Source organism: Hippichthys cyanospilos, chromosome 19, assembly GCF_059441005.1.
Source record: "Hippichthys cyanospilos isolate Australia breed blue-spotted pipefish chromosome 19, RoL_Hcya_1.0, whole genome shotgun sequence".
NCBI classification, from domain to species: Eukaryota; Metazoa; Chordata; class Actinopteri; order Syngnathiformes; family Syngnathidae; genus Hippichthys; species Hippichthys cyanospilos.
The window spans coordinates 13,782,265-13,798,499 of NC_142387.1; the positions used below are offsets into that span (position 1 = coordinate 13,782,265).

At 45.6% G+C, this 16,235-nt stretch overlaps 1 protein-coding gene across 4 annotated transcripts in view; it reads left to right on the forward strand.

Moving 5' to 3' along the window:
- The window catches only part of drosha (drosha ribonuclease III), a 98,668-nt gene that overhangs the window by 22,109 nt on the left and 60,324 nt on the right, over positions 1 to 16,235 (forward strand). For all 4 annotated transcript variants that reach the window (XM_088402250.1, XM_088402251.1, XM_088402249.1 and 1 more), the window contains exons 17-22: positions 1,568 to 1,675; positions 5,136 to 5,274; positions 5,356 to 5,416; positions 6,724 to 6,783; positions 11,529 to 11,628; positions 13,169 to 13,271. In XM_088402250.1, coding sequence (XP_088258376.1) covers positions 1,568 to 1,675; positions 5,136 to 5,274; positions 5,356 to 5,416; positions 6,724 to 6,783; positions 11,529 to 11,628; positions 13,169 to 13,271 — 571 coding nt within the window. The remainder of the gene's footprint in view (positions 1 to 1,567; positions 1,676 to 5,135; positions 5,275 to 5,355; positions 5,417 to 6,723; positions 6,784 to 11,528; positions 11,629 to 13,168; positions 13,272 to 16,235) is intronic.

Genomic DNA, 16,235 nt, shown 5'->3' on the forward strand with positions numbered 1-16,235 from the left:
CTGAATTTTTATTTTTTTCAGACAAGTACCCCCATCAAAAGCAGAAGGATGCGAGATTTTAACTGTAAATTTTACGTCAAAGGAAGTACACACTAAAGGGAAACACTCAAAGAAGACAATAGGGAGCTGAAATTTCACCCAGATGGTGGCAACATGTCAAGGCCAATTTGTTATCACACTTGCAGGTGTATATCATCCATTAGCTAAAATACTGCAGAATGATTTTGAAGAAAACTATCCAGAAATGATGGGAAAAAATTGAAAATAAAAAATCTAAATATGTATGTGTGTATATATATATATATATATATATATATATATATATATATATATATATATATATATATATATATATATATATATATATATATATATATATATAAAATGAGATTTGCTTCATGTTCCAATTCATTTGCTCTTCAATTGAAAGCATGGTTGCAAAGATATACTGTCCCTGACTCATGACATTAAATTTGCTTGTAATGAGTCAGAACCAAATCCCTCTAGCTAAGTGCTTCTCATTTAAATTTTGCAAAAGAGAAAACTTTTGTCCCCCTCAATTTTCTGCATCGCCTATAAATAAGATAAATGACATTAGTATCTGTTTTAAAAAGTTAGCTAAATATACCAAAGACTGTCTTCTTTTTCTTCTTTTTTAACATTAACCAAAGAAAAAGGAAAAAGAAAAAAAATCAATCAACTTTGGACAACTACTTTTTACAGCGTCACAGGTTAGTCTGAAACTGAAAAAAACCATCCGCAAATGCATCAAAAGCCCCGATTCCCTGATTTGCGGACCGCTCCAGCTGCATTTCAAGGCGTAACGAAGGACTTCCCGCTCGAAATCGGAAAGCGAAAAAGGCCTTCTCTGTGCTCGACTTTCGCGGGTTCCCGTTAACAAGATGGCCGACCGCGACAAACCCTCCGAGCGGGCGAGTCGGCCGGGCCGCCGGAGCGGTCGGGAAGCCCTCGGTTAATTGGCTCTTTAAGGATGTCAGCGAGGCGCGTCGCCCGCGACGGCCTCCGGGCTTTCTCGTCAACACCTCTGGCCGCGGCGGGGCCGCCGGCGCGCCCCCGCCCCGCAGCGCTAATTAAAACAAGGGCTCGTCTCTCACGCGCCGGCCCGGGGTTAATATTGGGCGAAGCGCCTTTGCCATCCGGCGCCCGCCCGCCGAGCGACGGGAGCTCCCGGTCCACCGCCGCCCCTCTGGGCGCGAGGCCGACGGCAAAGAGAGCGTGTCAACACGGCGGAATGGGCTTCGATCCCGCCGCCCTGCCCCAAAGTGAATTTTCCCCGCTGTCCGTCTCCGGCGCGGCCGCCGCGAGCTTTGTGATGATTTCATCTATGTGTTGCCCGGCGCCGCTTAATAAATAATGAGCGTCTGATTGATTTGTGGGCGCTACGGGCTTCTGACAATCTCTTCATCACACATTCCCCTCCAACATGTTCCCGTGGCCGCGTCTTTCATATGAGACGCCCCCCCCCCCCCCCCCCCCCACTACCCGCTCAGGTTCGGCCCCCCTCCCGAGCGGCCTCCTTGAGAATTCTCTTTGTGCTTTCCCGCAGCACGCCATGATGCTGCCCGTCCTCACCCATCACATCCGCTACCACCAGTGCCTCATGCACCTGGACGAGCTGATCGGCTACGTCTTCAAGGAGCGCTGCCTCTTGCAGGTAAGAGCTGTCAGTCATAATCGGAAGGCGAGCTCAGGAAAATGTCAAATTTACACCCGTCGCACACGGCCGGCCAATTACTCATCCACCCTGATCTCGTATAATATCGTCTCCAACCGTATTTATTCACGGGAAGGCCTCATTTATTCCTCGGTGGGAGGCGGATCTAATTTCCATCTCGTCTCATATGCCGTATCTCATTTCTCATGTGGTATCTCATTTCTTAAATCTCCTCCATTACATCTTGTCTCGTTTGCGATCTCATGTCTAAGATCTCACGTCCATCTTGTATCTCATATGTCATCTCGTATCTCGAATAATCTCGTGTCTCGTATATTCACCCCATCTCCATCTCATACCGTCTCATATCACGTTTCCTCTCATAAATCGTATTTCATCTCATCGTATCTCGTGTTTAATCTCAATCTTATCTCCTATCCCATCTCATATATCATGGCTCATCTGATATTTAAATTCATATCACTCATTAATCACCGTAATTCTTATATCTCATTAAACCGTATCTCATTTGCAGTCTCATATCTTAACTCTCATCTTATATACATCTCATGTTACAAATACTCTCACATTCTGTCTCGTATCCCACGTCACAAACCTCATCTACCATCTCATATCTCATCTCATCATATCTCATACTTAAGCTCAGCTCTCACCTCGTATCCCATCTCATATTTTGTATTTAACCTCATATCGTTTATCCTATTTTCTCATTCCATATCTCGCAATGAATCCCATATCTAATCTATTTCATCTCATCTCATATCGGAACTCATATTCCATCTCATATCTCATCTCATATGATTTTATCCAACTTAATCCAAACCAAAGTAATATGTGTGTGTGTGTGTATATATATATATATATATATATATATATATATATATATATATATATATATATATTTGGCATTTATCTGAACATTTCCGCCCTGTTTCCATTTGCTAAAGGGCACCTCTTTTTCTCAAAACATTCACATTATCCCCTGCAAATCTATTTTGCTTCGGATTGGCCCTTAAAGCCGCAACTCCCGGTCATTAGCCATTGCGCTACCGGCCAAAGTCCCCCATTCAATTTGGCTGCGGGGCTGGAATCAAAATACCTTGCGAGGCATCTTCTGGCTCGGAATGCGCACGGGGCCGAGCGACGGAGCTTCGCCACGCCGCATCGCCACGCCGCATCGCCACGCCGCATCGCCACGCCGCATCGCCACGCCGCATCGCCACGCCGCATCGCCACGCCGCATCGCCACGCCGCATCGCCACGCCGCATCGCCACGCCGCATCGCCACGCCGCATCGCCACGCCGCATCGCCACGCCGCATCGCCACGCCGCATCGCCACGCCGCGCCGTTGGATTATTTAAAGGCTGCCGTAGTTCGGAAGTGCAAAAAGGCTGCAGCCGCCTCATTATTTGGAGCCGCCGAGTCACTTAAGGTAGCCGGCGTCCAACTTTGCCCTGACTTGTGACAGAGGCCTGTGACCGCCCCGGGGGCGCCCCCCCCCCCCCCCCCACCCTCCTTTTGAGCGCTTTTGACCATTAAGCTCGCACTTTTCTCGCGTTCGTGTTTGTGCGCAAAGTGTGGCGGGAAATTGCGCATATCGATGTGCTTTTTGTCAAGTGCGTCGTGACCTGCTGTCATAATGAGGCGCAAAAAGGAAGCGGTGGCCAGCTAGCGGGCTCGCCGCCGGCTGACAAGCCGCTCTTTCGCCGCCTGACATCACCTCCACTCTCTGGAGATGGACTCCATGACTTCAAGTTGCCCCCCCCCCCCCCCTGAAATTAATTGGTTGCGATTTAATTTCATAACAATGGTGCAATAAGATACTTAAGCTAAAATTCAATTGCTGGTTTGAACCCGCCCCCCAAAAAAGGGGCAAAATAAAAATGAAAATTATAATCGAACCTTTGCGAATGTATGTCTCAAATCGATTTTGCAAAACGATTAATTGTCGTTTTGATTCAACGCAAGCATGATAGGCCTGCTTACATGTAGGACTACGGAAATAGGAGAACGATCATCGGTAAAATTCGTGAAACTGGACATTTTCTAATTAAACTGTTTAAAAACCATTGATCGATAACTCGAAACGATTAATTGTTGTTTTGATTCAACGCAAAGAGGTCTGTTTACATGTAGGACTACGGAAATAGGAGAATAATCATCAGTAAAATTTGTGAAACTGGACATTTTCTAAATCGTGTTAAAAACGATTGATCGATTACCCCAAAACATTGTCGTTTTGATCCAACACAAAAAAAGCAAAGCTGCGAATATTAATTGGTGAAAATTTGTGGAGTAATAAGCATTTATAAATGAAATTAGGCCTCCACGATTAATCGATACCTAAAAATGCTGGTTGATTAAGTAGATAATCGATGAGATGTTTTGATTCAACACAAAAATATGAATTTCGCTTATGCTTAGCACTACAGAAATAAGACAACATTCACGAGTCACGTTACGTGGATTTGGATCTTTTTAAAGGTAACAAAGTACCGACGATTAATCGATGACCCCCAAAAATATTTGATCAATTTCATAATCGATTGGTTGCAGATGAATCGTTGTTCCCGTTAAGTTACCCGTACTTTTACTCAAGTACTACTCTTAGGGCCTGCATACAAGAAAAAAAAAACAAGATGGCGGCATGTTTGCGATGGCAACTGTCGAGGGAGCCCCCCCCTCCCCAACCCCGTCTTTGAAGCTCCTCTTCTGAGAGGCTCCCTGTTAAACATTTAACATGTAAAAAGCGGAGGGTGGGGGGGGGTGGCCGTTTATGGCAGCGTGTTGCGAGCGCATCCATCAAGGCCGGCCTTAATCCCGCCCACCCCCTGTTGCTCGGGCCCCCCGCCCCTGGCTTTGGAGCCACGCTGGCACAAGCGCCGGCATCACAGAACATCTCAATAATTCAAGCCTACAAGTCCCCCGTCCCGCTTGTGTTGTCACCCCCCCCCCCCCCCCCCCCCACACACACATTTTTTTTTTATTTGTTGTCTTATTCATGGCCACGCCGTTGCGCCCGACCCGCTCTTTTCGCCGTTTGTCTGAATGATGAATGGCGGCGGTTCTCGCCCAGCCCGCCCCGCCCCGCCACGGCGACCGCAACACACCACGCGGAAGGAGTAACTAATTGATAAGCGCGTCACACTGTTAGCGCTAACCATGATGTTCTTGCGGCTACTGGTGTCCCCAAGTAATGGGAGCGGTCGGGCAGCACGGCAAAATATCGTACGTCTTCATGAAATCTCAAGGAAAAACGCCGGTGTCCAACCTACGGCCCGGGGGCCGTTTTAGCGGCCTGCGGCTTTTACTCAAATTACTCAATGCTATCTCAAAAAATTCTTGACAAAGATTTGATGCAACATCGCGGTAGAAGCGCGGAAGAAAAATTCCAATTCGCCAAGACTGCCTCCAACGAGTTTATTTCCCGGTCCTCAGCTGGCCATGACGCATCCCAGTCACCATCTGAACTTCGGGATGAACCCGGACCACGCCCGCAACTCGCTGTCCAACTGCGGCATCCGTCAACCCAAATACGGCGACCGCAAGGTTCACCACATGTACATGAGGAAGAAAGGTGAGCGACGCCCCCCCCCCCCGCACGCTTTTCGGCCGTACTTTGACCCCCCCCCCCGCCCCCGCCGCGTTTCCCCTTCAGGAATCAACACTTTGATTAACATCATGTCCCGCCTGGGCCAGGATGACCCGTCCCCCTCCAGGTAGGCGGCCGCCTTCATGCTATCGCTAACCGCGGGAGCCAATCAAACGTAACGGCCTCATGATTAAGATTCCCGGCAGGCCCGCTGGCAGGAAAATTAACTTGTAATCGCCCAAGGGCGGGAGATCTGGCGCCGAATGTAATCAAGTCGCGATTACCTCCGCCAGGGAGCCTCGACTTTCATGTCAGCATGGAAGCCAGATTACGCAAATTATGAAAACAAAAATTGTTTGCATGACGCCGCGCCATAAAGTATGAAAATGGCACTTGTTGCCGCATGGTATTTTCCGCACTATAAGGCGCACCGGATTTTAAGGCGCATAGAATAGAAGCTACAGTAGTGGCCGGGCTTGCGTTATGCAGCCACTAGATGGAGCTGCGCTAAAGGAAACGGCAACGAAACTATCAGATAAATCAGTCAAACTTTATTATTCTGAGCATAGTCTCAAAATTCGATCTCGCGAGAAATGTGAAAATGAAGTGGAAATCGATACAAGTCAGATAGTTGATGTGGAAGGGAGAATTCATGTAGTATTCTGAGAATCCAGCCAATGTTTTTCTTCTGAGAATAACTGAATTATTGACTGAATTCTGCGACCAAGTGAGAATTCTGACGTTTACCTCAGAATTTGCATAATCTCGTTTTCAACTTTCATGAGAATTCTGAAAATGCAGCCAGAATTCGAAGATAAACATGAGAATCCTGACTCGGAAGGGAGAATTTAGAGGATACAGTGTCCTCAGAATTCTCATTTTACAGTCGGGATTCTAAGATGAGTGAGATTTCCGACTTTGAAAGAGAAATCTGAAAATGACATCAGAATTGAGAGCTATAAGTGAGAATACTGACTTTAAAGAGAATTTTGAGAGTAAAGTATTCCCAGAATTCTCAATTCAGTTCTCAGTTCAAAGTTCAAAATTCAAAGATTAGCAAGATATCTGACTTTAAAATGAGAAATTTGCAATTTGCAAATGAGTTACTTTAATGCAATTCAGCATCATGTTGCTTCCTGTTTCACTTAATTTGCTCCTAATTTGAAAATAATTTTATCCCTTCACTGCATTAAAAAAAGCAATAAATGAGTGAGAATTTTGACAGTGAGAATTCTGAAGTAGGAATTCTGTAATCCAAATTCCTTCCCTTACATGTGAACATTCATAAACCAGTTATGTTCAAATCAAATTTGAGGTTTTGAGACCTTCTTTTTGCTTGAGGGCGCTAAGCTAGGCTAACACCGAGAAAGTGAAGTGCGCGTTTGTTCCGCGCCGCCTTTTGACGCGCTTCCCTCTCATCTCCGCCGTCTTCAGGATCAATCACAACGAGAGGTTGGAGTTCCTGGGCGACGCCGTGGTGGAGTTCCTCACCAGGTGAGAAGAAGCCGACGGACGCGCGCGCTAATGGAAATCGAGCGTCCGTCACCGGTCCGAGACGCTAATTGGGAGCCTGGATGGATCCGCTACCTCCTCCCGCCGCGCCGCCATTTTTTTTTTTTTTTTGCCGGCCGAGCGCTGTCATGACAACTTGCAATTAGCCGTCAGCAACGCTCAGCGTGTTATTGACCGCCGGCCGCACGCGGTCGCTCACCGCCGCCCGCCACTTAGCCTAGCTTGCCGCTAATTATACGTGGCCGTTATTAATGGAGCGCGCCGCCCACCAGGAACAGGCGCCCTCCGCGCTTGCTGTTCCGAAATGATAGTAGGGGGGGCTTTTATAGCAAATTCATGTGGGTTTTCAACAAACAAATGCACTTAAAAAAAAAAAAATCGGATTTTTTCGGAGTTATCAAAGTCGCATGCGCAAGGCAACGCAAAATGAATTACTTAGTCGATTGATTAATCTATGACCATGCAAACATTCAAGTAGATTTTCCGATAAATCAACAAAACAATCATTTTTCAAATAAGGCACAGTAACAAACAATTAATTTGTTCTTAATTTGAAAAGAAAATAGTGTTCATTTCAAGGCACAAAAAAAAAAAAGATTTTTTCAATGGCACAACCAAAGACTTACAAATGACAGTTGGGTTGCTGTAACACAATTTAGCAATTCATGTTCCAATTCATTTGTTTTTCATTTGAAAAGAAAATAGTGTTCCTTTCACGCCTTTAAAAAAGCATTACATTAGATTTGCTGAAAACAAAAGGATACATTTTGCTCATGAGCCATTATACTACGATTTAGCAGTTCATGTTCCACTTAATTTGTTCTTGTTTCGAAAACAAAATATGTTGCTTTCACGTCGTTAAAAAAATTGCAATCTATCAGATTAGTATCCTTCCACGGAATATGAAGAAAAACATTCAATATGATCAACTGATACCTCAACAACACAGAAGCAAACAAATGCTTTGCAAACTAGCCGCTATAACACAACTGAGCAATATGTTGCTTCATTTTCCAATTCATTTGCTCTTAATTTGAAAATACACTATTCCTGAATTTAAAGCATTACATTAGACTTGCTGAATAGCACTGGTAGCAAACAAGCACTGACCTGGACACCTGTGAACACTTTTCAGTCTTCAATGAACCTGCCATGCATGTTTTGATTTGGAAAGTGGCTATCGGAGAAAGCCCACGCAAGCAATCGTCTTCTCTTTTTTTTTTTTTTTTTTTTTTCCCTGCGCTGGCTTAAGTGCAAATGGGAAAAAAAAAATGAAGCATGTCTCATTGCTTCACAGCTTCTCACTTTGCGAGACAACAAAGAATTGCCCAGCACTTCCCGTCTTGCCATGCTCTGCCCACGTCTTGGATTGTTAGCCTCGGATGAGACATGCTCAGCCTGCGTTCTGGCTCTCTGAATTATTTATCAGCCTCTTGTCCACTTAAATGGCTACAGCAGATCCCACCAAATGCCTGCTGCCCCCCTACGGCTCGCCTCGTCTTGCCTCGCCTCCACCCTGCTCCCCACACGCATGTGTTCGCGGGGCTTCAAAATGTCCTCGCTTCGTCGGTAGAATGCTCAAAACTAAAAAAAATACTAAAAAAAAAAAGAGCTAAATGGTCCCAAGTCCAAGAGGTCCCCACAATGTCACACAAAAAACTCAATGTGGTTCTCATAGGATAGCCGTATGAAAATCCAAAATGTCCTCACTATGTCTGTAAAAAAAGAATCAAAGTGGTTCAGAATCAAAGTGCAGCTGTACGTGAACACACGCAAACACACACGCAAACGCCCGGCCAAAATGGCCCCCGAAAGTCAAAGAGGCCCCCACTATGTCCGTAAAAACTCAATGCGGTTCTCACAAGTACAGCCGTACGGGAACGCCGCATACACGTTCAAACACAAACGGCCAAAATGGTCCCCACTATGTCTGTAAAAAACTCAATGTGGTTCTTACAAGGCTTCCATACAGGAACGCGCGGCTAAAATGGTCCCTAACAAGTCCAAGACGTCCCCACAATGTCTGTAAAAAACTCAATGTGGTTCTCATAGGATAGCCGTATGGCAATCCAAAATGTCCTCACTGTCCATCAAAAAAGAAAAAAACAACAAACGGCCAAAATTGTTCCCACTATGTCGGTAAAAAACTCAATTCGGTTCTTACAAGGCTGCCATACGGTAACGCACGGCCAAAATGGTCCCCAACAAGTCCAAGACGTCCCCACTGTGTCTGAAAAAATTAACGCGGTTATTACAAGGACAGCCGTACAGGAACACACTCAAACACACACAAGCAAAATGGTCCCGCAAATTAAAACCTGGGATTTTGTCCCCACCCTGTAGCCAAAACCAAGGGCACATACACGCATGGAAACATTTCCAAGTGAGGACCGGCCCCAATGTCCTCACTTCTCCAAAAGGTCCTCAGTATGTCCGTAGAAAAGGCAAAGCGGTTCTCACAAGTACAGCCGTACGGGAACGCCGCACACACGCCGCAGCGCCGGCCCTCGGAGACCATCTGAGCCGGTGCTGCCCGGCCGGCAGAATATCGCGAGCCAAGCGGGACCGGCCAGCCCGCGCGCTGCGGCTTCTGCTCGGAGAAGAGTCGGCGGGGGGCTTTTAAAAGCGCATGATGACAAATAAAGAAGTCCTCCAGCAATGTTTGCCAGTAAATATTTCAGAGGAACCAGCGAGGAAAGTTCAGGCGCAATATTGGACCGCTTCCCGGGGTCCGTTTGTCTTTTTGCACCGTGTGTGTGTGTGTTGCCATTTTTTTTTCTTTCGGGGGGGGGGGTAATTTCTCAAAATCAGCTAACCGATTGAACCGTACACAAAAATTTGGATCAAATATAAAAACAACATCATATTTGTCATATTTGAACGAAGGAAATGTACCTAATTATTGCAGCTAGACCAAGACCATTTTTTTTTTTTTTTTTGATACCGGCTATTAGTCATTGAGGACATTGATAATTGAAGACAATATTTACTTTCAGTAAAATAAATAATATCAAAATCCCTAGTGCTGCCATCGCTTATGTTTTTGACGCGCAAAATTTCCTGAAAAAACAATGTGCAATTTGTAATTTCTTGTATAAGACCATAAAATAACCGATACTAGTATCGATTGCCGCCGTAAATATCAATAACAAAATTGTCAGTTTTCTTGTAATATGTAATTCTTAGTATATGACATAAAAAATAACAAAAAAATGACCGATACTAGGATCAGTTTCCGTCACGAATATCAGTACTATATTCAATCGATACGTATATGTAGTATCGGTTGTTGGCCATTTGCCAATTTATTTACAAATTAGCAAAGAAACACTTTATCCAAAGTCACTTTTTTTAAAATAAAGTTGATGCTGATACTCCTCAAAATATCGGGACTAATAATCGTAAAAAAATCGGAATATTTTATGTATTTAAGCATTCACGATGAAAATATCCCACCATTATTTAATGAGACAAATGAGTAGTGACAACTTTCATTTTAACAAAGCAATTTTGGGAAAAAAGCCTAAAGTAAATGAATGCAATCAAGATGGCGTCTCTTGATGGGGATCGTTCCGTAGTTTACCCAGCGTAAACTTTTATAATTATTTTCCGTGGAACTAAAGGGTTTTTATTCATTTGTTTCCCGGCCAACATTCCGGTACCAACGCGGGCAAAGGAGCGCCACCTGCGTTCCCGTCCCGCCGTTGATTACAAACCGACGCGGATGAAATCAAAATGACACGCCGCGGGTTTGGCCGCCGCCCGCCGCTAATGAAAACGGAAGCGGCCGGGCCGGCGAGCCAGCTGCGAAGGCGCCCGCGCGTCCGCCGCCGGGATCCGACCGGATCGGGCCTCAAAAAGTTCAATGAATGAATCGTGAATGAATCGAGAAGTCGCGCATCCGCCTTCAAATGATGCTCGACGCTTTTCTTGTGAATTCCAATAACGGTGGAGCCCGTACATTTCCCGTGACGCTTATTACACGGAGACAGATGTGTTTTTTTTTTTTTTTAGGGCTGATGCCGATTATTGTCAAGTGGGCCGATATATATATATATATATATATATATATATATATATATATATATATATATATATACACACATTTTATATATGTATAAAATGTATATTTGTGTTTTTATATATGGATATAGATAGATATTCTGTAAATATACTGTATATTATATTTTATACATATATAAAATATCAAATACATATAACACCACATATAGTATTCTAAAGTACAACAAGTACTCCAAAGTTCCAAATTTCACTGATCCATGCCATGGGTTTATGCATCAACACACCTTTATTCAAATGATTAATATTAGTGTTATTAGCCAAAAATATAAGGCATTACCCCCAGCCGATTTACAAAGTTTACACACCCCAGTCCAAGATAGTCCCAGTGCCTAAGATAGCTTGTGTATCATCTTCGATTTAAACTCGGGTACCCCTGCCTGAAAATTGCCCCGTTAATGACAATATTAGACTCGAGAAAATGCAAGTATACTATTTTTAACACGCAAGTCACGAAAACACAAATGAAGCGAAACACCGTTGCGTGTTCCAATTCATTTGCTCTTCAATTGAGAAGAAAACTGGACTGTTCCTCCGCAGCATTTAAAGCATGACATTCCCCTGAAATGCCTTCAAGCGCCCCCATATGAGAAGAAGAGCGCTGCCTAAGAAAGAACTTAGCCATGTTTGTGTTTGTGTTTTGTCAGCGTGCACTTGTACTACCTTTTCCCCACTTTGGAGGAAGGAGGCCTGGCCACCTACAGAACAGCCATCGTGCAGAACCAGCACCTCGCCATGCTCGCCAAGGTAAGCCCCGCCCCCTCCTTAACAACCCAGTGGAAAGGCCCTCCGCCTGACACGGGATGGTTTGAAAGCGGGCCTCTCGTTAAGGGGGCACAGGGGAGACCCCGAAGCCTGTCGAGCCGCCATGGCTTTTCCTCCTTACCCCCCCGCCGCCTCCCTTTTGCCCTTACAGGTTTGTAATTGAAGTTAAAAGGTGCTTGTTTTGAGGAAGAGAGGTCCCGGCGGGCCCGGCGTCAAACCCCCGCGACCCCCCGGTCCGTTCCCATCCCCGTTCTGGCCGAGCCCGTCCAGAAAGCAATTAAAAAGTTGCATCTTTCATGCGGCTCCCCGCCGGATACAAAGATGCTCCGATCGGGCCCCCGGCCTCCATCCAAAAGAACGCACGTCATTATCTTTGTAAAAATAATACGTGGATTCATCTTGACTTGAAAGTAAGGGAGGCGGAGTTGGGATGCGGCGTTTTCGTTCACAGGGGGGTGGCGTACCCCCAACGGTTTGCAGCCGTAATTAAGTGGCACCCCGGCTCTGTGTTTGCATGTCGCCCACTTTCGGTGAACTTAACAGGAAGTCAAGTTGCAATTGCGAGTTTGCAAAAAAAAAAAAAAACAACATTATTCGTGCAATGCATTTTACCTCCTGTTATGTTTCTTTGGAGGAGCAGCAAAAATGTACCAGGGTCACTTTGACCCGGGGTGTATTTAGTCACCTAAATGTGTCCAAAATGGCTATATTCCAATTCTTTACTTTAATCAAGTGCGTATGTTCATTTCTCAAGAACAGCAATAATGACTCTGGGTCAATATGACCCGGGGTCGTGTTTAACTATCCACCAGGGTCACTTTGACCCAGGGTGTATTTGGTCACCTAAATGTGTCCAAAATGGCTATATTCCAATTCCAATTCTTTACTTTAATCATGTGCGTATGTTCATTTCTCAAGAACAGCAATAATGACTCTGGGTCAATATGACCCGGGGTCGTGTTTAATTATCCACATATGTCAAAAAATCAGTTTATTGTTTAGAAACATACTCATGAACTAATAAAGCTACATTGAATTATCTCCACAAGTAATAACATCTTGGGTCAAATTGACCCGAGTTCATGTGTAATTAACCAGAAGTAAAAAAAAAAATTCTCTATTTGTTTGGAACCCCACTAAGCAACTAAACAATTAATATATACTCTTGTGTTATCTTTATGTTTTGGCCATAATAATATTATCCGATAAGTCAGTTTCAGGTTTTTTTTTTTTGTATAACCCTGTTAGCTGACAAAACTTGTGTTTCTTATTTAAAAAAAAAAATAAAAAAATAAATCCAAAAGCATTGTTAACAAGAATGCATTGGCAAAAATGAACCTAACCCTATGTCAAGCAGAAGTTTTGTGAAATGGGTCAATTTGACCCATAAGATAAAAAGAGGGTTAATGGTGTGTGCCTTTAAGGGGTGTGGCCCAGTGGCTGACTTCATTAGTGCGAACATCGCAGTACTCAGTTTTCTTTTCTTTCGGGCGTCCCTTTGATCCTGATGTTTTTGTTCCAGAAACTGGAGCTGGATCGCTTCATGCTCTACGCTCACGGGCCGGACCTGTGCCGGGAGTCGGACCTGCGCCATGCCATGGCGAACTGCTTTGAGGCCCTTATCGGTGAGGAGTTTTGTTTATAACTATAGCCTACATTGAGTTTAGCAAGAATTCAAATGTTGAATGTAAATGTAAAATCGGACCTTTTAAAAAAACAATAACCACCAGAAATGAATATTTTTACTGTACCGTGTTTTCCCCACGATAAGCCGCACCGGATTTGAAGGTGCACGTTCAATGAACGGCTTATTTTAAAATAATTTTCATATATAAGGTTCACCGCATTCTAAGGCGCATGGAATAGAAGCTACGGTATTGGCTGGGGTTGCGTTATGCATCCGCTAGATGGAGCTAGGTCATCACTACGTCCCGCCAAAGAGACGGATGTTCTTTTTGATTGGACAGAATTTGGTGAAACCAGTTAGCGACTTGGCACGCTTGTAAATGATTGAAACGTATTTGTGTACGCATTATAAGGAGTGGAATTTTACGCACAGGAGTACGGGTTTGTATAACGCCGATTACGTATGGACGAGGCCTAAAAGCGGACTTCCTTTTCGCGATTAAGATCTTTATCCGAAGCGGAGCTTCCCGCCGAGGCCGTTAGATCCCCGAACGGACCTTTATCGACCTCTGGAGATGGCGTCACCCGCGAGAGGCCGAACGGGCGTTCACCCCCCTTATCGACCTCGCCCTCCGCGGCCCCCCACCGACCGTACGCAAACGGGCCGGCGCCGGAGCCTCGCTAAGCCCGATTCCCGGAGAGCTGCGGCGTCTGCAGCTTTTCCTTATCTTATCTCCATCCCGATTGCCGCGCTCGGCGGCTTTCAAGAGATCTTCCTCGTCGCGGCGGAAAAGCGCTGACTGGCACCGCGGCCCCCCCCCCCCGTCGGCCCCGGGGCCCCCGCACTTGTCACGGGTTCATTATCGTCCTAGACAAAGCGGTAATCTATTCTGTCCCGTGGCTGTCGGCGGCGTTGGAAACCCGGGCGCTTTCATCCCCGCTCCTCCCGTCGCCAATTTCAACTTCATAAAAGTGATGAATAAACACGTTGTTCGGAGGGAACCTGCGCGAGGAAAAGTGCTGTCAGAGACACCCTGCCAAACAAGCCGCACAGGAAAAAAAAACGAACGCCGGGAAAAGTGACGCGCCTTTAAGGGCCGATGGCGCCTTTCTTCTCCGGCTGGGACTTTTTGTCATCTTCATTTGAGTTTGGGCGCTCAGACGCCGCCTTCAAGACCTTGTTAGCGAGCCGGCTCTCACTTGCTCCGCGTGTCTTTTGCGCTCACCGTCTTTTCATCTCGGCTTTGCCTGTTATTAGTTTGGAGACGGGAGTCAGGCTGTCGCTGATGCCCCCCCCCCCAAAAAACAAAGATTTCCAACTTAAGTCTCAGACAGCAAGAAAAGAAGGCTGCGTTATTTACTTTCCCACGTAGCACAATTTGTTTTTAATAGCGGAGGATGCTAAAGTACACAAGTGTGGAGTCAACAGGTTTGAAGGGCAAACTTGTTTAAACTTTTTCAAGTCGACCACCCCTTTTTTTTTTTTTTTAAACTTCAATTCGGGTGAATTTTACAAGTCCAACTTTGACTTGAGTGGTTACACATCTCTTGGCTGTACAATTATAACACATGGTGTGTGTTAAAAATGACAAAATTATGGTACAGTGGACCCCCGTGTTACAGTGCCCCAGGCTTATGTTTTTTTCATGTTGCGATGTGGAGTTTTTTTTCACCCCCCTTTACGGCATTTTCCCGGCTTTGCGACAAAAACAACTGTCACGACCCTAGGGGGTTGGTTGTATTTGTGTTGTTTTGCGTTTTTAGGTAATTGCACTTATTTTCTGTTGCCGTCACATGACGGAAATGCTGGTCTGCTATCGGTCGGCCTCGCTCGTTTCAAAATGGCGGAACGGTAAAGCTTTGTTGGATCCTGAGCGGTTACAAAAGCGTATTTATCGTGCATTTTACTGCTCAATTCAAACTTGAAAGGGAAAAGTTTGATTGTGCTTATTCAAACGTGTTTGGAAATACATTTGAACGCCAGTCAAAAATGTTCCAATTTAATCCACATGGCTGCCCCCTATAGGCGTGGGAGGGGGCACTTTTGATTTGATTTCTTCCACTCCTGTTATTTTCATCTTCTTGCTTTGTTTCATCCTGCAGCCCGTCGAGGCAGCGCATATGTTCGGTCGGCTTCAATTAATTGCGCTTCTGCTTATTTACGCTTCAGATAAAAAAAAACAAAAAAACTAAACTAAAAATTATTCGGTGTCTTGCCTCCTTCCTGTATTGTTGTCTTCTGCAACATGGCAAAGCGGCGCACCTGTTGAGCCTTAATCAATCGTGCATCATCTGCATATTTTACAGCAAAAACAATCCCGCTTCAACGCCGTTGCTTGCTAGTCAATTATCATTTAGTCATTTATTTTGCCCAAATTTTCACTTTTACTGAAAAGAAATATCGGCTCAGATATTGGTTACCAAACTTGTTGACTATGAAAAATGGATATCGTGTCGGCCCCGAAAGAAATTCATACCGTCTTTTCTATCGATTCGTCAGGTCCGCCCTCGCCGCTTCCTCGCGAGTCTGTCGCACTTCCTCCCTCCCTCCCTCCCTCCCTCCCTCCCTCCCTCCCTCCCGCCCGCGTACGAGGCGCCGGTAACATTCAGAGTCGCCCGACGGCGCGCCCCGAGCCGTTAATGTTTTTTGACCTTTGTTTTATTTGTTTCTCCGGCGCGCCGACCGCTGAACCCGCGCCGCGTCGCGAGCGGCAGATAATCTGCCGCTTTGCATGGGCGCGGCGGCCGAGGCGTCTATCTCGCCGAGCCGGCGGCGGGGCGGGCGAGCGAGCGAGGAGGAAAAGCAAAACGGAGGCATCTGCATTGCAAATGGGTGCCCCCCAACCCCGAATAATTCCGAGCGCCGAATGGAAACGCGCCTTTTCTGATCCCCCGTCATTAACTTGCGGCGGAGCGGGCCGTTCTCATTCGGGCTCTTTTGGCCCGCCGTTCCTTCGCCGGCG